At 39.2% G+C, this 21,029-nt stretch overlaps 1 protein-coding gene across 7 annotated transcripts in view; it reads left to right on the top strand.

The window, feature by feature from the left end:
- The window catches only part of ZNF385B (zinc finger protein 385B), a 166,446-nt gene that overhangs the window by 58,894 nt on the left and 86,523 nt on the right, over positions 1-21,029 (top strand). Inside the window, exon 2 of one of the 7 annotated variants that reach the window (XM_027678436.1) lies at positions 19,655-19,888. The exons of 5 other annotated variants lie outside the window; for them this stretch is intronic. In XM_027678436.1, the coding sequence (XP_027534237.1) occupies positions 19,879-19,888 (10 nt within the window). In that variant the 5' untranslated portion in view covers positions 19,655-19,878. Of the gene's footprint in view, positions 1-3,944; positions 4,147-19,654; positions 19,889-21,029 lie in introns of those variants that run through there. One more of the 7 variants, XM_027678434.1, reaches the window with a different exon arrangement.

Genomic DNA, 21,029 nt, shown 5'->3' on the forward strand with positions numbered 1-21,029 from the left:
TCTGTAATATTAATGTAGTCAGATAAGGCATGGCTGATGAGAATTACATAGCATTTAGAAACTTTCTTTGCTGTTATTCCTAAAAAAGTCTATGACACATGAATCCAGATTAAAATTGGTGTACTACACCTATTATCGTGGTATGGAATAATCTTTTAAAATTATAGGGTTTTTTAGTTAAAGGTCATATCCAGGCAATTTGTGTTAAAGATGTGAGTAGTTCATGATATTCTGTTGCAGTGTTTTTTAGTAGTTTACTACTTGGGAGCTAAAAGGTTCTGTATAGTGTTAATCTACTTAATTATCACCTACGTTTGAGGTACAAATATCAGTAGGATATTTCCATTCATTTAACATATTGATAACTCTAAGATTGAGAGTTTCAGAAATCATAGGTTTGCCATTTTCCCCAGACAGCGTATGTAATATGTGCATGTCTCTCTGAATCGGAACAAATAGCTGAATTACTTCAATAATTATTTATGAAACAAATTCGTAACACAATCTTTTATACAATTTCTGTGGTGTTCAAATGGGTTTTGGGGGATTTTTCCCCTTGCAGTTTCTTCCTGCATAAAACATGACTGTTGCTTTTATCACATTTTGTTTATACAGGAATGTATATAATGGAAATTTATTCATATGCTTTATTCTGTGATTTAATTTGAATGTCCAGAGACCATTGGTATACATTGTTTAGCACATTTTCTGAATTCTTTTACAAGCATTTAGGTAAATGAGATTAAATTAACCAGGCACACCCTTTTTGCAGATTATATGCTAGGGGTGGGAAAGGATGGGAGGAATCCTCAAAGTAAAAACACAACAAACAACTTTGAGATAAATAATGCAAAGGTCATACATCTGACTGTTTCTCTTAAATTGTCTTAATTTTTTTCCGGATTCTTACTTTTGATATCTTATGTTCATGGCAATAACTTTAATATCCTGTTATAAAAACATTGTGTGTCATTTTTGCTTTTGGGCAGTCAGAGTTGTGTTGTGGTAGAGGGCACAAGACAGTACTGACTTACAGCATGCTTTAAAACCAGGCTCAGGAAGTATGGAATCACAGGTATAAGGAAGGAACATGGTTACAGGCCAAAATAAAGAAGGTTATTTAGAAAACATCTGATGTTTGTATAGCTTTGATACATAGCACTGTTGCCTTTTCACAAGCTGTACAGTTTTAATTGGTTAATTATTAATTCCCTCATGAACCATCTACCTAGCTACTGGGAGGTGACAGTTTCTTTAAAATAATCCTTAAAAGGTTTATGATGGTAAACAGGGTGACCATTAGACAGAAATTTCCCCTGTCAGGGGTGCCCTAAGGTGATCTACAGGTGAGAAATTAATCAGTTGATGCTCACGCTAGTGGCAGAAGGATTGACAAAGGGGGGTAGAGAGCTTGATTTGCAAAGAGCCTTGAAAGTTACTGTTCCACATCTAAACATAAGTGCTCATCATTGTCTGAGGAGAGCTCTCCCACCACTAGTTCATACGTGCAAGTTTTGGTGGTGTTCAGAGTGCATCCTTTCCTTCAGGTATGCAGTAGGGCTCCTCACTGGCTGCAGTTCAAGGGAATTCAATATCTGTGTTTAATGAATTAATGTGAAGCCTAATGTAGATTTTCATTCTGACTTATAATTGTTGGTCATACCTATAATATCCAGATGCTGTCTTCCATTATTTGAGCATTATTTTTCCATTCTCATCAGCAAGCTGTGCATCACCCAGGCTTGATTGGGATGTTATGTATACTGAGCATGGTCTTATAGCAGTATGGTCCCACCAGATGCATGAAGTGGTGCATAGTCAAAACCAGAACACTGATACCTTACAAAGCATACCAGAAATTACATTGCAACCAGGGTAAATATTTGATTAAAAATGAGCCAGTATGTAAGGCTGTGCTGTAGAGATGATTTATCCATATCTGAAAAGAGCCCAGAAGGACAATCCTATTGATTTTATTCTTATCTTGATGACCCTGCAGGTTGAGTTAATGGTTTCTAAACTCAACTGAAGAGTTTGCAGGACAGTCCTGTTTGTCTCCAGTCAAGGAGAAAGAAAAATAGTGTAGAGCTGAAAGATAGACTCTTAAGATTTTGTTCATTCTCTAAATCTTTAATATGTACTTTAATTTGTATGGGTGTAGAGTCAGTGAAAACATTGTGTAATCTAGACAAAACTGAAATGTAGTTCATCTGTGTTAAATTATGTATTTCTCTTATTTGGAAGTCATCTAGAATTACAGCTGGCATCCTTATGATAGAAATTGCCTGATAGAAATTCTGAAGCTGCAGTATGATGAGGATGGGGGAAAAACAAGTTGGATTTAACTGATATAAAAGCTAGGCAGTTTCTCACTGTGACACTCATGGTGTGGCTTCTAAGGCAGCATATGTTTATGCATATCTGTGGATACATGCATCTAGTGAGGAAGCTGTTCTTTTGGGAAAGCAGGGCTACAGCATCATCTGAGGATCATCTTTTGTGCCAGATCATTAATTGATTTTAAAATTGTCACAGCTTCTGTAAATCCAGACATAAAAGAAAGTATGCAGCATTTCACGTAGCTAATGCTAAGATACCTCCTGATTTTCATTCCCAGATGGCATAGTGAACTTCACCTCCATACATAATGTTTTTAAAACTTGGATGCTCAGTGTTTTATAGATTAAGAGCTTGTTGCTCTCTCATAAATGTTAACTATGAGAGCAGTCTGCATAAGATCAAGAGGCATCAAGGGATAATGTAATTGCAATTTTCCAAACAACTGGATCTGAATGAAGATTCATGATTAAAAAAAAAAAAAAGACAAAATAGATCTCACAGTTTCAGCATAATTAAGATTTTTGCCAGTGGCTGTTATGGGAAAACTTTCTTAAATATTTTACCCTTAAACCTTTGAAAGATGTGATGTTAGATGAGCAAGTTTTTAATTCTGCAGCCACTTTATTAAGCAAAAGCAGCTCTGATTCCCAAACTTGTAACTGACAAAGAGGACCAGAGCTGTAATTACCATATTTAATTACCTTTTTTGTTTGGCTTTCCTAGTGGAAAGCTTCTTAAGTCAATCAAGATGAGGGGAAATTATGTTAAAGTGTAAAGCATTTTGTTCTTACTAAAAAGTAAGAGAGAGGAAAAAAACCCAGAAACTCCTCCTACTAATACATAATTATATAGAATATATATGAAAAAGTAAAATTAGGTTTGAGCATTGCTCTTTATTGGATATGGATTTAAATTATGCAAATAAGTCTGCTCTTGGGAAATCACACATTAGTATTCTCTTCAGCAAGGTGGTTAAGCATGCCTAAGCATGTCCTCTGCTTTACACAGGCAAGGAACAAAAAGGAAAACAACCAGCAAACTTATAGAGGGTATAAAGGGGAAAAAGGGCTTGTATTTTTAGTTATTTTTGGTTTAATTCCAGTAAGCTTAATGATAAGTGTAGAGGCTTCTCTATAAAATTTCTGTTTATTGTGAGCAGTATTAAAGCTCTGTTTTAACAATGTTAACAAGTAAACACTTGACCTCTTATATGTTACTGAGTAGAGTTCTTTTTCTGAACGTCTTAGCAGTACCCACTTGGTTAATTTCTGAGCAGCCAGCTATGTCTGTGTTTTAAGGTAGATTCTTGTATTAGTGAGCTAGTCTCTCATTTCCTGAAGCAGTATCTTCTAGCACAAGTCTTTTTTTATGCCTTTTTTTTTTTTTGGTTATTTAAGTGCCAGTGCTAGCTCTCAGCTGCACAGTAAAGAGGTAAACCCAATTGTAGGCGTCTTGGAGAGTCGATTGTGATTTTATTATGGTCTGTCTTTTTATGATGTTGCTTTATCTTAACATGTAACAGAGAGGAAATGATTTAAGTAAAACAGTAACTGATACTGCATAATGAAGTTCACATTAAGTAAGGTAGGGAAGAGGAAAGAGCTCATGTCAGAATAGTGCAGTATACTGAAAATTGATAATAGCTTTTTTCTGGTGAGTTAGATTTCTTCTGGATAGACAATACAAAAATGGGAGCTACAAGATGAGTAAAAGATTTGGGTTTTGATCTTCTGTTTCTAAAACTAAAGACTATGTGTCATAATAAGACACTAGTCTTATGCAGAGTGGTAATGAGGCCATTCCCAGGTGAGTATTACTGTCTATTCTGCTGCAAAAAGTACTTTGTCTGAGGAAGACGAGCACAGAGCATACAATGTGAAGTGCTAGCACAGCTAGTTATAATACAAGAGTACTTTCTTGTCAATATTATATGATAGAAAGTAAAACCTGACAAATTACAGTGGATTTTTTTGTGTGTTTCCCCTTATGTTTCAGCATATGAAGACATGAAATTGCCATTTTATATTCACCTTTCCAAACCTTGATGATATGTGTAATAATTTTATTTTAATACAGAAATGGATTTCCTGTCATGTCATGTCATGTCATGGCTAGGCTTCGCGAACGAAGATTTGGGAAGGGCTCTACCCACTATTCTTGCAAGCGCGTTGGTGGCTAAAAAGGCCAATACGGGAAAGGCAAGTCCGGTTGCAAAAGACACAGCAGAAAGACTCCTTAGATGGTATATTCTGCAAGGCTCGATTCTTTCTGCGTTGTCTTTTCTCCTCAAGAGTGATCCTGCGTGCTTTCTCAAAAGTATCAGCGGCGTTATAAATGGACTGTCTCCAGGCCTCCCGGTTAGAGGCCAGAGTAGACCAGTTATGGTGATCAATATGCCCAAGGCTGAGTTGTTGCTTCAGGGAGTCCTTGTATCTTTTCTTCGGAGCTCCTCTCTTGCGGCAGCCGGAGGCAAGTTCACCATAGAGCAGGATCTTAGGGAGGCGGTGGTCCTTCATCCTGGAGACGTGCCCTGCCCAGCGCAGTTGCGTTCTCAGTAGCATGGCTTCAATACTTGTGATTGCTGCCTGTTCAAGAACAGATGTATTGGTCACATAATCTGACCAGTGGATGTTCAGGATTGTACGGAGGCAGCGTTGATGGAAGCGTTCTAGGAGACGCAGGTGGTGGCGGTAGATGACCCATGTTTCGGAACCATATAAAAGAGTAGACAGCACTATGGCTCTGTAGACACTGATCTTGGTACCTTTCTTCAAGTGTTTATTACGCCATACTCTTTTATGGAGTTTTCCAAAAGCACTATATGCCTTCGCTAACCTATTGTCTATCTCCCCGTCAATCTTACCATCTGAGGAGATGAGGCTGCCTAAGTAATTAAACTGTTGGACTGATTTGAGTTCTGATTGGCCGATGGTGATGTGGGGATGATGGAGGACTTCCTGAGGTGCAGGTTGATGGAGAACTTCTGTCTTCTTTAAGCTGACTTCCAGCCCAAAGAGCTCAGCAGCATCTGCAAAGCAGGATGTTAAACGCTGCAGGGCTGCTTCTGTGTGAGCGACAAGGGCGGCGTCATCAGCATAAAGCAGCTCCCGGACAAGATGGTTCAGGGTCTTAGTGTGGGCCTTCAGTCGCCTTAGGTTGAATAGGCTTCCATCAGTACGATATCGAATGTAGATACCGTCCTGATCATCGAGGTCTGCCGTGGCCCTTTGGAGCATCATACTGAAAAAGATTGTGAATAAGGTAGGAGCGAGAACGCAGCCTTGTTTCACGCCGTTCTTTATTAGAAAGGGCTCAGAAAGTGTGTTGCCATATCTGACTTGGCCATGCTGATCTTCATGAAGTGAGGTGATCATTTTAAGGAACTTGGGGGGACAACCCAAACGTTCCAAAATCTGCCAAAGACCTTTTCTGCTCACAGTATCGAAAGCCTTGGTGAGGTCGACAAAGGTTACAAAGAGACCTTTGTTCTGTTCCCTACACTTCTCTTGCAGTTGTCTGAGAACAAATATCATGTCTGTGGTGCTCCTGTTGGCTCTGAAGCCACACTGAGATTCAGGTAGAATTTCTTCTGCTATAGCGGGAATTAGTCTGTTCAGGAGTATTCTTGCCAAGATTTTGCCAGCAATGGAGAGCAGAGTAATACCACGGTAATTTGAGCAGTCTGATTTAGTACCTTTCTTCTTATACAAGGTGATGATGACTGCATCACGAAGGTCTGAAGGTAGTTCACCTAGTTCCCAGCAGCGCACCACAAGCTCATGAAATTTAGCATGGAGTGCAAGGCCCCCATGTTTCCAGACTTCAGGTGGAATTCCATCAACCCCAGCTGCCTTGCCAATTTTCACCTGCTGTATGGCCTTGAGGGTTTCTCCTAAAGTGGGGGCAGTATCCAATTCGTATTTCACCGGTCGTTGTGTGATGGACTGAATTGCTGAGTCTTGGACTACACGGTTGGTACTAAAAAGAGTCTGAAAGTGTTCAGACCATCTATTCAGTATGGAGGTTTTATCTGTCAGGAGCGTTTGACCATCTGCACTGAGTAGTGGGCTATGGATTTGGTATGTAGGCCCGTATGCTGTTTTGAGGGCCTCATAGAATCCTTTGTGGTCCCCTGTATCTGCACAAAGTTGAGCTTTTGCAGCTAGATCGGTCCACCACTTGTTCTGGATGTCACGGAGTTTCTGTTGGAGTTTGCTGCATGCAAGACGAAAGGCTACTTTTCTTGCGGGACAGGATGGCAGTGCAAGGTGTGCTTGGTGGGCGGTTCTCTTCTTCCTCAACAATTCCTGGATTTCATGATTGTTATCATCAAACCAGTCTTTGTTCTTCTTGAGGGAGAACCCTAAGGATTCTTCGGAGGATTGCAGGATGCAGCTTTTAATATGGTGCCAAATTGCTTCAGGAGAGGAATCTGCAGGATCTGTGGAATGGTTATCAAGCTTAGTTTGAAGGTTTGCCTGGAATCTTTCTCTTACTGTGGCTGATTGGAGATCGTTAACTTGGAGTCTTCTCCTTGGGATACTGCCCTTTTTGGGTTTGAATTTGAGATTGAAATTGAGTTTACAGCGCACAAGCCGATGGTCTGTTTGACATTCTGCGCTGGGCATCACGCGGGTATGGAGGACATCGCGGACGTCTCTCCGTCGCACCAAGACATAATCAATGAGGTGCCAATGCTTAGATCTGGGGTGCATCCAGGTTGTCTTTAGGCTATCTTTCTGCTGAAAGATAGTGTTGGTAATGGTAAACTGTTGCTCCGCGCAGAATTCTAGCAGAAGTCGACCATTATCATTGCAGTTTCCAACACCATGCTTGCCTAATATGCCTTTCCATGCTTCAAAATTTTTGCCTACTCTGGCGTTGAAATCACCAAGGATAATGATCTTATCATCTGCTGGTACCTTTTGGGTAAGGCAGCGCAGGTCAGAGTAAAATTTATCTTTTTCAGCAGGGTCAGTTTGGAGAGTTGGGGCATATATGCTGAAGATGACAACGTGTTGGTTGTTATTTAGTGGAAGGCGTAGGGAGATAATGCGATCAGAGTGACCTGTCGGCAGATTTTCGAGTTTAGGGACAATAGAGTTTTTGATCATGAAGCCGACACCAGAGAGATGTTTTTCGGTTCTGGACTTACCTGACCAAAAGAGAGTGTAACCGGCACCGTGTTCTCTGAGGCTGCCTTCCTCATGAAGGCGAACTTCACTGAGAGCAGCTATGTCGATGTTGAGACGGGCCAGCTCATGGGCAATTAGGGCAGAGCGACGCACAGGACGTCCGCTGTCCGCAGAATTGAGCATGGTTCTGATGTTCCAGCATGCTAGAGTTAATTTAGGTACACCTTTGGAGGCAGGTGCATGCCTTTGTCTTTTGCTCTTTGTGCGACCGCATTGGAAGAAGATGCCCGTCGGTCTGCGGTTAACCAACCGGGTGAAGGTGGAGATGAGCTTTGTTTAGGCCACCTTTTCTAGGCCCCTCTCCGAGTGGAGCAAGCAGTGCTGTCCTTGAAAAGGCTGCTTGGTCGTTCAGGGTGCTGCCCCAAGAGACTCTCATCTCCGTCAGTCTCAAATGACCAATATCCTGAACCGCCTGCATGCAGGGTTGAGTCTGCGGCTCCCAGTGCACCTTTCACCTACCGTTTCGACCCTCGCCCGTCGCTGCAGGACTTTTTGCATGTGGGTAAAGCCTTCAAGCCTGCGCAATGGATTTTTTAGGTGAGATGCAGTATGCGCGGAACTGAACCCACCCTTTAATCCTGAGGTTCATCTGCCAGGGCCGAGCAAGCTTGGACGGTGGCAGCGAGGTCCTCAGGACGTAGGTTTGATTAGAGTGACCTTCTCTTAGATGGATGGCCTTCCAGGGCTAAGCGAGCTCCATCTGCCCGGGTTTGGTATGAGAGTTGTCCTTCTCCTAGGATGACTGCCGGAAGGCTAATGAGCTCATCCTGCCCAAGAATGAAGTGAATCTGGTCCTATGGTTTTGACCTGTCTGGCATGGGCGACCCTACCGAGGGCATGAACCCTCGCCAGCATAGCTCGCAACCACATGGGGGGGGGGTACATAGGCTACTTACCTGTTAGAACGATTTGGGTAAGTCCTTCAATTCCTACTTTACTAAGACCTACCTAAATACCATCATAAGGGGACAACCAGGAGCAGCCCTTAGTCCTGCCCACCCTTTCAGGATGTAGCAGAGCAGAGAAAATATATCCAGAACATGCCGAACCTGGGCAGTAGCCGCAGGTGAGCCAAAAGTAAATAGGTAAATAGACAAACAAATAAATCAGCTGACCAACCGTTCAGGCCCCCATACCTGTCAAGGCTAGGGTGCCTTTCAAGACCCCAGCCTGGCTGGGGTCCCCATCAATCTAAAAGAACCCACTTTCCACCCTGACGATTATTCTTCTCCCACTGTGACACCACAAGTGGCAGGCGCGTTGCACACCTGCGATGTTTCACATGGGACAGCCCTGCACTCCCACCCGCAAGTCGGAGAACAACCATGATCCGCTCAAAGCACTTCCCCTCTGCTCCCTTTCCAATTCCCTGCCCCCTCACCCCAGACCTGGATCGGCCAACCTCTGTGTGCTCTGAAGCTGCCTCAGAGGAGGGAAGGGAATGATGTCATTTATGTAATTTAATACTTTATTTATACAATCAATTTATTATATAATTTGTTGCTAAAGGAGACATAGAAGTGATCTTATTGTAATTTTAAATATATTGATAGTCATTATGATATAACTTACCTTTCCCAGATGTTTAGTATGATTCTACAGCTGTCAGAATGAACAGACTTCAAAAACTGACTCATTTACAGAAAGTGGTCTTTTGCTTAAGTCAATTAAAACTGCTTTTCTAAACTTTCAGCTTTCTATTTAAGAATACAACTATTATGATTTTATTAAACTGGAAAATATTGAGTGATGTCCACCACTTTTTTTTTTTACTGAGCCCAGGAGGCCAGACATAACTCTGAAAAGTGAGGGACTTGGGAATAATTTGGTACAGTGGCAGAGATGACAAACCTTGAGATGAAGTTTTGATTTATCCAGAGTACTTTTTCAAGGAAAGCATAAAAAAAACTTTTATGTGTTTAAAAGACAAAGTAAATAGTTTCTGATTTCCATTAAATCATGTTTAAGTGCTATTAGTTGCCAAAATGCTCAGTGGCTAAAGGGGATACTGGCTGTACTGCAGAGTTCATCTCATTCAGCTGCTTTTAGTTCATCTGTTGCAGAATGCTTGTTATTCGTGTTCCATTGTGTACCAATGCACAAAGGTTCCCTAGTGAACTGGCTTGCTTAATAAAATCTGTCTTGCAAGCAGGACAGATGTAAGCCTCGTTCACTGGAGTAGGTCTTGCCTGTATTTTTTTAAGGAAACCAGCTTATCAGGGCAGACTGAATTAGTACTCTGTAAGCAGGTGTGATTGCAGTCATGGTTCCGTACCAGTCATTTAAAGAGAGCTTGGGTTGTGATTTCTTTTAAGGGTTTCTCAGACTTAAACTGAGGTGAAGCTGAAGAATTGCAAGTCCCAGAAAGACAGCTGGCCTAGTTTCCCAAGGACACAGTATCTGCAGTTTCTTTTGGCTTCTGTACAATTTCAGAGGCTCAGTGCTTTGGGAAACTGGGTTGAGTGGCAGATAATAGTGAAATAGCCCTCAGGAATAATCATCAGATTAGGCTTAGTCAAATGGCTTTACACTTCTGATATTTTTATTTAGTTAAGAATGCAATTAAAATAACCTAATTTCAATAAGATTTTTAAATGAAAAATGCCCATGCACGTCTGTTTAAAAAAAGTACATTGTGAAGCTTATCTGTTTTCTGTATGACAATTAAAAACTCATTTATGTTTTTATGGGCATAAATCTGTATTCTGTCATGCAGTGCAGTATGTTGGTACTTTGCCAAAAAGGTGGCACACTGCAGTGCTATGAATCTGTTGAAGCTCAAACAAATTTGTCTCAAAAAAATCAGTGAAAATACATGCCATTCTGATTGAACAAATCCAAATTACTTCAATCTACTATTAATTAAATTAGGTTGCTTCAAAATTCATAGCAGATGCCTGGAATGACCTTACTTAATGCTCTCAGAGCTTTAAGTATCTTCAGAGAACTCGGATTAGCTGACTGAGTACACTGTTAAAGAAAGGATGTCCTATGTGAGCAAGTTGTCCCGAAGGGATAAAACTGGTACATCTCAAATGCCCTGAAGGAAATACATACCTAAATGCATGTGATAAAAGGCAGCTAAGGTATCAGATAAGAATCTTAGAGGTTCAAATTTCAAAATTAGTATTTTATCCAGATTGAGAAGTAGAGGATGTCATGTATACATTGCAAATATAACCTGTAAGGAATGCTTATAAAATATAACACGGTTCAGAGTTAATATTTCAAGATGAAGTAATTGATCTGAGATGTCACTGTGATTTTTGAGCTGTAGCAACATAACCTACACAATTCCTGTGATGCTTTTAGAACTGCTAGCTTTGGAAGCTGCAGAGCGAACTGATGGAATTTTCCATCCAAATGGTATAGGTGGAGGTCTGAGAGTGAAGCCACTGCTGCAGCACTGTTCCTGGAGTTGGGGTGGATTGTTTTCCTTCTATCCAGTGCCTGGAAATTTTCATCCAAGCTTCTGTATATCTTGCACTTGTTCACACACAGCTTTGGGAGCATATGCTTATGTTTATAGTAGATATAAATACTTATGGAGTCTCAGAAATATTTGAATGACTGTGTGCATCTGTGAACCTGCAAACCTTTAGGGATTGATTTTAACAGGTGTAAATCTGCTTCTAATTCTGATGTGTCTGAACACATGCCATCTCTGCAAGGCCCATGTACACAATTTGATGACTTTGTAGAAAGAGAAGGCTGGCTGCCAAGAAAAATTAACCCTGTGTCTTCTGTCACTTAGGCAGTTTAATTGGCTTTCACACCTAAGGCTGAAATAAAAACGAGCTACTACTTCTCACCATGCTCTGAGAGACTGATCTTGTTGTAGAGTAACTACATTCATCTGCTTCAGAAGAAATTTATTATAGCAGACTGTGCCCTACTACACTGGAATTCAACTGCCTGACCACAGAAACAAGCCTGCAGCGCAGAGCCCTGGATCAGCTTCTCACATGCATCTTCCATGTCCAAAATAACCCTAACGAGGATTCTTGTGTGCTGGGTGGTTCCATTCCTTACAGCTTTCTTCCTTTCCATGGTCTGCAACAGTTACGGTGATGCAAGAGTGTACTTTCTTTACAGCTGGCTCTGAAGTGGGTGTCATGGATCTGATGTTTTGCAGAAATACTGAAACAGAGACTCCAGGATTAGATATTGTACAAACCTGGGGGGAGGGGAAAATGAAAAACAAAAAACAAAACAACGACAAAACAACCAACTGAAAAACCCCCAGCTGCTAACTCAAGCAGCACCAAAAATGAAAAGGATTCGGCGTGCAAGAAGAAACAACAAAAGAAGAGAGGCCGTATGATCATAGTTATTATGCACAGTGGAGTGTGAATCAAATAGAGAAAGGATAGATGGAAAGACCAAGAAAAGAAAAACTGAGAGAAAGTGGTAAACAGAGGAAGGATTGAAGGGTAAGCAGCCTGGAGAATGTGCAATTCCTCTCCAACTTGAAGAGGCTGTGTGGGAGAAGACTGGAGCCAATACACAGTCCACAGAAGAACAGACATCTCACTTCACATTTACAGAGTGTGGGTATAAATCATGTTTCTTGGATTGTGCCAGTTAAGCAACTCAGCCCCCGAAGGCAGGAGACTTTCCTCAGCCTCAGTTTTATGGCTCTGGTTGAACACTGTTTTATACTTGAGTCCAGTTGAAACCCCTGGCTTACAGCTAGGCTGTACAGGCTTCCAGCCCTGTGTTTTATAAGAAGTGATTTCATCTGTAGGAGCTTCCTGTTGTGCCCTGCCATTAAATGAGAATATCCATTCAGGGAGGGAGAAGGATGGTGGGGGATGTACCAAGTTAAAATATGAATAGAAAGAGGTATTAATATCTCGGATAAGTCTGCCAGTAAGATCTCCCTTATTAGCAAGCCTGTGAGGCAGGGATGGTGTTTCTTGATATGGTTTAGTTTCTTTTCCTGTTTCTTCTTGCATCAGGATGCTACTCTTTTCATAACCGAAAACTCAGACATCAGAAGGTAATTTGGGGTCATCACTAGGACAAATTTTAACAAGTCGCTAGCTCGGTGTTGTCATCAACTCTGAGTACTATTTAAAAAAAGGCTTGTCCTGCCAAAAATGTGAGCTTCAATTGATCAATGTATCATTATCTCCTTAAAAAGGAAAATGAAACAAATCAGTTCATCAGATGTTTTTTGTCTTTTCTATGTTGCTGTTTCTAATTTAGAAATTTGTTCTGAAACACACTAGGGAGAAGGATAAAGGAATAATTTTTATGAGATGGCTCTTAAAATAGGGGATTAATGAAGTTTGAGATGTCAGCCCATATTATGATATACCTGGATGTGTCACTTATTTCTTAGGGCTCCATTTTCTGGAGCCATAAAAGTAAAACTGTCTTGATGCTTCCTGCCTATGTTCAAACTTTTTGGATATTAGTCCTTGCAAAGAGTATGTACGTTTGGTGTTGGCTTTTATTTTTTTTTTAATCAGTTCCTGAGGCTTTTATTCATTTGAGGGATTTGAATATGTTTTCAAACTAAATAATGTCTCAGAAGGCTGTCTTAAAGTTGCTTTTTCATGTTGTTGCTAATGCCTTTCTCATTTTTATATCATTAATCTAACATTTTTGTGACTGTGACCTACTCTGCTTCCATTTATGTCATTTGAATTGATGACTTGCTAATGCCTATTATCCCTTAACAACAGAGAGAAGCATGCCAATTTAAAAAAAAAGTTATCTATGTGGAACTTTTTATTGCTCCTCTCTCACAGCCTTTATTGTATTTTCATACTTCTGGTGTCAAAAGAGTGGATTTCAAGGTATTCCTGACATTGAAGTCAAATACTTTCCTTAGAAATCAGACAGTAGCTCTTACTAGTATAAACATATGCCACAATGTGCTCCCCTGCCCAAGCTGTAGACAGTTCTTTCAGCAGCCTGAATCTGTGTCCTCTGCTCCTGTTTCCTCTTCCCTTTTTCCCTGAAATCACTTATGCTTCTGTTTAAGCCCAAAAGTTTCCCTAGCCTGACCATGCAATACTTTGCACTAGAATTGGGGAATTTCTGGAGCATGAGTGTTGCCTCTTCCTCAGTGACAAAGTGCTTTGCAAATGGCACTGGACTGTTGAGCTTTTGAGGGATTTTTTTGTGTGTTTGGATTTTTTTAATGGTCTGTCATGACTTTCAAAAAAAAAAGAGATTTATATTTCAGGAGTAATGTCACTGGGATTTATCTGTTCTGATGGAATAACAGTTTTTCAGCTCCAGTTAAGATGTCTGAACTAAGAAAGATGATCAGAATAGAACATGCTTAGTAGAGAAGATTTGTCATTATGAAGCAGGACATATTACATACTTTCTTTTTAACTTCAGGAAATTCACAGATGGTTTAATTTACTTTACATAAAACTTGATGTACTTGCCATATGTATCTCTTTCTGGTATTGCTTACTTGAACTATAATCTTCTAGGTCAAGGATTCTTTCTTAACTTGTGTTTGTAGAGCTCTTGGTACTGTGGAGCTTGATGTCATTTGACACCTCTCACCATTACTGTAATACATATAGTCAGAAATAATCAGGGATCTTTTATATATTTTTTAGACAAGCTTGCAGCTGCTTAAGCTCTCTGATTTCCCATTGTTCACATTATTTAGGAACTTTTTGTCATTAATATTATGACAAATGTACATGTATTTTGGAAGCAAAAGCTGGCAAAGATATATATATGTATATATATGTTTGTTAAGCTTTTGCCATTTCCAAATATATCATTTTTTCAATTATAAATTTATGTGAAGGCTATATAGAAATGCAATGAAAATGGTGTTTAGAACTGAAAAGTTATGAGTCTTCCAGAATCTGTGCTCACGATAAAGAGAAAGGGTTAAAGGTGTCTGATATACTGCCTGCAAAACATTCCTATTCTCCAGTGTTTGGAGAAAACAGAAAAGTAAGGTGGTTGTTCTCTTTTTTCCAACTGCAGTGAAGTAGCTACTCACCGGGATGAATCCTAAAACACTTGCTGTCATCTAGACCTTATAATGACAAATTCTTGGATCAAAATAGCAAGTGAGTTGGGGCAATGGTGATTAATGGCTTGAACAAAAATAGGTTTTGCTGTGCATTTATAGCTGGCGTGTCATGCCTTTGATATTTGTTAGGACATTGAAGACTGCATACCTGTAGGACCTGTTGTGGTCCTTGAGGCTGCAGAAAGATTTAAGACTTTGTCTTTGAAGATCCCTGTTCAGGGGGAGAATTAAACTGACACTAAGTTCTTACAGCTGCCCCATCCTTTACAATGACAAAGGTGCATGTCTTAAACGGCATGACATCTGGTTGCTAAGTATGTGCTCCATAAAAGGGGAATACATTTGTCATCTCACCTGTGTCCTGGGGGGAGTTGTTTAAGTTAAAATGTCATCTTTGTGGGTGCAATGTAGGTCACCTCTCATGATAGTGTCACACCAAAGAGCAAAACTAAGATCTAAGGAGCTAGAATGTAATGATATAATTATGTTTTCTTTTTCTGAATACCATAAACTGGAACAGGAATACTGTTTTATTATTTCATTTGGCATGCAACAGAATACAGAGTGCTAAGTTTAATGGGATATTTAGGCCCATGTGAATATATGCGTGTAAGTTTGATGCATCTGTGTGTAGATATACAGGCAAGTGGCAATAAGAGGAATTTGCTTCATGTAAGCACAAGTAACATGAGCTGGTAGTTTCTAATAGTTCTTTTATATGCATTTCAAGTACATGTTTACCTTGAGAGATATGCCTTATCCATAAACTGGGGCAGAATGAAATGTTGCTTTTCAAAATCCTCTTAGAGCAAAACTTAACAGTGAGGCTGGATGACAGGAAAAAGAAGAGGTGTAATACATATATGTGCTTATGTGCTGGTGGGGGTTATGATTTAAGAGTTTGGGAGACTACAGTTGCTTGCCTCTGCTTTGAATCTGTGTCTGTATGTATTACAATTCTCTGTAATTAACTTGATAAGCGTAAAAGACTCTGAGGAGAATAACTGAACTGCTTTGATTCAATGCTCTTCTGTTCTGAGAAATTTCTGGAAAGCTCTGGGAGTTTGTCATATCTTGTGAAATTTATCTACTGAGAAAGGGATTTGACTGTTACTCACTGATCATATGCTTGACCACATCTTTTGCCTGTTCCTGTGTGCCTGTATAGTAGGATCAGGTTGTTCTACCTCACTTCTAACTTGTTTTTCTCCTTCAAACTGGGATGATTCTTAGGGATTATATTAAGTATTTTGTATTAAAATACCACTCAAGTGTGGCCAGCAGATTCCCCAGCATGTTTGACATGTGTTCAGGGGCTTCAGTATTCTCCTGACAAAGTTACCTCACCTTGGCTTTGATTACTGCCTTGAATTTTAGAAGTAAAGTGTGGGATTTGGCAGTGCCTGCGCTTCATAAAATTTGGATTACTGGTGCTGATCCTTTATGACAAGAGGTAGGGAGGGTAGTTGTGTTTTTTATTGAAAAAAGGTCTTTCACTTAGTGGTCATTGGTTTAAGTCAATGTCTTGGAGGGTGCTTGTAGTTCATTAGTGTGATATTACATATATCATTATAAATTCATAGAGATATTAGTGATCTTCGTTCTAGCTGCGATTTTAAGCAGCAAAATGCTACTGTTACAACATATATGCAAAAATATTTAGTGAGAAAAGCTGAGGATTGAGAATCACGATGGGTAGTACAATAACAATAAGGTCAAACCTTGGCTACTAAATTTTGTCTTTTTCTTAACTTTATGTTTTTACCAGATGTAGCTTATTTGTTTTCTAGAGTTGTTTGTGCACAAAAAGCAAAGGACAAAACCTAAAGGATCCAAGCATGGCTGTGCGGAGAAGCCTTTTATGAATTTGACAGTAGAATGCTATTATTGTTGTTTGACACTAATCTCTACAGAAGTCCAAACTGCTAAATTTTGGACTTCTTGGAAAGATGATTTTTCTTACTGGTCAAGCTGAAAATACACCACATCTACATACACAGTCCATTTTTCTTCAGTGACATCCAAACAGTACAATTCTCCAAGTTTCTAAACATCAGCCAAAATATAAGCATGTCATACCTCAGTCTACTAGGGAGAGTTACTTATATCAAAGCAATGTGGGAGGAGAGCATGAACGTAGAAAGGATCTAAGTGTAAACACTGTGTTTTTTGTAAAGTTGATGAATTCTGGCTGACTTCAGTTTGTTATTAGAAGTTGTTAGCTAGAGATAGTAAATAACGTATTACAAGTGCTCAAAATGTCGCTTCTCCAGCCTCCAGATACAAGAGAGAATATACGGGGAGGGCGGGAAATTTAAAACATGAAAAAAAAGCCACAATCTCAGCATTTTAGCAGTTGAGCTGTATGTCAGCTTTTCTTTCTTTGACTACAGGAGCTGCTTGTGAATGAGATCTGAGTGCATTTGCCTTCAGATAATCTCTTCAAGAGGTCTTTCCTTTCTCATTGCTCTGTGGTTCTAGTGTGCCTGCTTTTGTGCTCTCTCTCCTCCCCTTATTTAGACGTGTGGTGGTAGGTATGACACAGTGAACATTGTACCACTCTGTATTATTCTGGAAGGTCAGCACCTGATAGCTTCTTGGAAAAAAATGCATTCACTTCTATGTTTAATTTACCATTGTTCCTTGCCTTGTTCCTTGTTCCACTTTCATCTTAATGTTTTTGCTTCCTTTTCATCTCTCCTTCTGTTATAATAACATTTGCCCTTTCGTTACTTTCTTCTCATATGTATTACTGTCTGTAAGCCTTTCCCATCCACCACCTTCCTCTTCTGTATTCCACTGTTTCTTCCAGCCACCTGTCCTTACCCTTGTGACTTCTTCAGCTCTTCAGCACCATCTATAATGCAGGAGCTGCATGATCACCTCAGACTAGTGTTCCAACAGGAGGTGCTGTCACCCTGCTGTCCTCCTCACCCACAGCACCTCTGTTTTGTGCTTGCACAAGTGCATTGCGTGCCCTCATACCTAGAAAGACCATCATGCTAGTAGTGTGAAGGGGCATTCTGTGCTCTTATGGATCTCTGAAGAGGCCTTCTTGGACAAACATGGAAGTAAGGTATCTCCAAAATCTTGGGACAGTGGGTGTTAGTCGAGTAGGTGGGAGTTAGCAGTTGTTTTAAAGAGAGGGGGAGGAATTAAAACTGCGACTGTTTGTGCACTGGAGATCCCACTTTAGATATGAGCTAGATGGCAGACTAAAATATTAAATCAGTGATTAGTGTGTTCTAAGGCCTTCTGCTGCAACAAGAGTCTGGTCTTCTGTGAGACAGGATATTATATGCTGTTGAGAGGGAAATAGAAAGGATCTACAGTGCGTTGAACTAGATAAATGGGTAAAACTGAGCATGCTAGTGCACTGTAATGGTTTTAGCCAGGAACTATCCAACATTGCCAACAAAGAGACGTTACAATCATTGAGCAAGCGGCGGGAATGAGGGAAGTATGCCTCCCGGTTTGAGGGAGATACAATGCTTGCTGTTTTGTCTTGCTGCAATGCATAAACCTACTACTGTTTATGGACCGTGTGAGACACTTCTGCAGTTAATAGAGAAATTTAAAAAAAATAAATTCCTTCAGTCCTCACAGAACATACAATTATTAATATTATTATCAGCATGAGACAACGTAGTATTTATTGAGAATACTAGTCATCTTGTGAAGTCATCAGACCCTATATAAAACCCAAATAAAGTTTCATAGAAGTTTGGTGTTGCCAATCCCAAGTGTGCAATGAGAATGAGTCACATCTTCCAAGATTTGCTTTAAAAATCAGAGATTTATTTTTAATTGGGTTTCATTTTTATTTGCCTTTTTATTTCAAAGCTGATTCATTTTTTCCACTGTTACCAATGCCCACACCCCTCCTTTTTTTTATTTTTTTATTTTTTTTTAAGAAGGAGACTCTTAACAAGAGTACCAAATATTTCAGGACATGTAACAAAGTTATGTAATTGCTGCCAAGTCATGTTGGCAGGGAATTATCAGAGTAATCCCCCTTTAGTGGAAGGGAGGAGTAGGAGGTTGTAGAATAAAATAAGATTAAGCTAAAGTTTCATGTGTGCTGTTTTGAGTAACCAACAAGCACATACAAGAGAAGAGTGTTGTCACTGGAACAATATGCTTTATTCAAGACTGGGTACAAAATTAACCTTGTCACAAAAAAATTGTCTAGTAATTCTAGATATGTGGAAATTTGTTCAAACTAGTTTACTTTTCAGTGTTGTCTTTTACCCATCCTCTCATCCCTTCACTTTTGTAAGAAACAAATTAGGAGATCAAGTAAGTGTTAACTCTATATATTTAACACAAAGCACTAAAGTGGAAGAATGATATAGATTACTAATCTTTAGTTCTCCATGAGGAATTATCTGACATAACTGCAAACTTCATCAGATAAAAATCTGTTCCTAATGATCCTGGATGTATTTTTTTTTTTCCCTAAATAAAACTCTTTCTATCAAGTATCCTTACTAGGATGTGCTTGAAAAAATTCTGTTAGAGTCAGAAGTTCTGTGCAGACCCCAGTTGTGGCATACTGACACACCACATCCCAAAGTGAGGGGCTGCAGGTTAGAAAGGTTCCTCTTTCAGTTAGAAGCTTTCAGATTATGGGCCTTTTTTCTCTTCATAGGGAAGTTAATTTAAATTTTGAGCAAATAGTCTGTGGTAGATTTTAGTGGACCATAGGTACTTGACATGGTAGCAGTAGCATTCCAAATGTTTTTATTCCACGTCCAGTTTGGTCTTGTAGGTGACTTTTGAGCTAAATAAAAAGTCCCAAACTATCTCCCTATTTGTATGTCTTTAAAAAAAGTCTTTTGTATCAGAGCAAATACAGCTGTGATGAAATCAAGCATTGTGGAAAGATGGGGCACTTACTTTTGCAAAACTTAAATTTAGCCTACCATTTAGATTTTCCCTGATACACTATATTAATTCTGTGGGGAGTATTTCTCTTGGTCCAAGACAGACAACTAGTTTAAAACCAATTTCAGGACAGATAAATTAAAATATGTTAGACTTTCTGTGAATGGATGACTTTCTCTTTTTTTTTATGGTTTTGTTACCTCAAGTTAAGGTGGCACAAGCTACCGCCTGTTTGCATCACTTCTGCATAGCCTGGAGAGGTATCATTCACCAATAGGAGTGAAGTAGCTTTATGGGACAAGACATATTTCTAAGCAGCTCGAGTTCAAACTCAGACCTTGCACCAAGTCAAAAAGGAGCTTGTGAGAACATTCCCTTTGCTAGATCTATTGTGCAGAATTTTCTATTCTGCTGAACTAACTGTAGAAGAGAAACATGCTTTTGGGTAAGTAATTCCATGTGGAGGTTGGAATCTGTCTTTCAACTAGCTGCATAGTAGAACGCTGTATGCTTGCTCCAGCTGTAGGGAAGGAGAAATACAGGCACTGTTTAGCTGATTTATTTTTAATAGCAATCCATTAGTGAATGCTGTGCTCATATGCTGTAGTTTAGGAACTGAGCAGTCAAATTAGGAAGTATTAGTGCTGTAGGTGACTGTGATCTGGTTTTTTTTAGATACTTTTTATCTTTAGGTAAACTGCGACAGAGAAATACAAATGCCAAAATCAGCATTTGAACTTTATCTTTTTTTTCCTTGCTCAGATGGACATTTTCAGAAGGAAGGCTATAAATAAAGCTTCTTGTTAGTAAGCCCATTGGAAGAATATATTTCTTAAATATGAAAATAAATTTTTCTTATTTGTGAACATACTGATGGTTCACTGTAAAAAATTAATGTGGGATTATTATATGTCTTTAATTTCCTTTTATCATTTTGCTGCTAAATCCTGTTGACTGATATTATGTTATGTAATAATTTCAATAAGCATAAACAGTAGTAGCATTTGAAACAGGGAATGCTTTCATGTGCATTTTAAAGAACAACTTCAAATTTTTAAGCTTCTGAAATGTTAATGTGTTGCAGATTATACTGTATATTGCTTAGCTGCAATGTTGAAAGTGTGCATGATGCATTCAAAAAGTTCCTCTTAGGATGCCTTGCTAGGTCAAAAACATAAATGCTCTCTGTTTATATTTAAATGATTAGCTTGGAGAAAACATTTTTAATTACGTTTTTTTTTCATGCAAGGCAACCTTAACTGGAGGAATGTCATTGGTATTTTTTTCAGATGATGAAATAAATAATAATAGAGTGCTCATTTGCTATGAATTGAATGTTATAAAATACTTTCTGCTATATATAAGTATGATCATCCTTGGGCTGTGGTAAATTCCATTTCATAGGATTCCATTGCTTTTAAAATTACTATGTTTTTCTCTCTCTTTTTTTTAACTAAAACTGATGTGTATCCACTGACCATAATTTTTGGTTACTGTCACCTTATTTAACTTTCTAAAGACAAGCAAGTGGCCTGGAGAGGTGTTTTTGTAAAGCAGAGTTTTAGATTAGTGATTAGTGCAGTATT

This window comes from Neopelma chrysocephalum, unplaced genomic scaffold, assembly GCF_003984885.1.
Source record: "Neopelma chrysocephalum unplaced genomic scaffold, ASM398488v2 Primary Assembly neopelma1_44, whole genome shotgun sequence".
Classification (NCBI taxonomy): domain Eukaryota; kingdom Metazoa; phylum Chordata; class Aves; order Passeriformes; family Pipridae; genus Neopelma; species Neopelma chrysocephalum.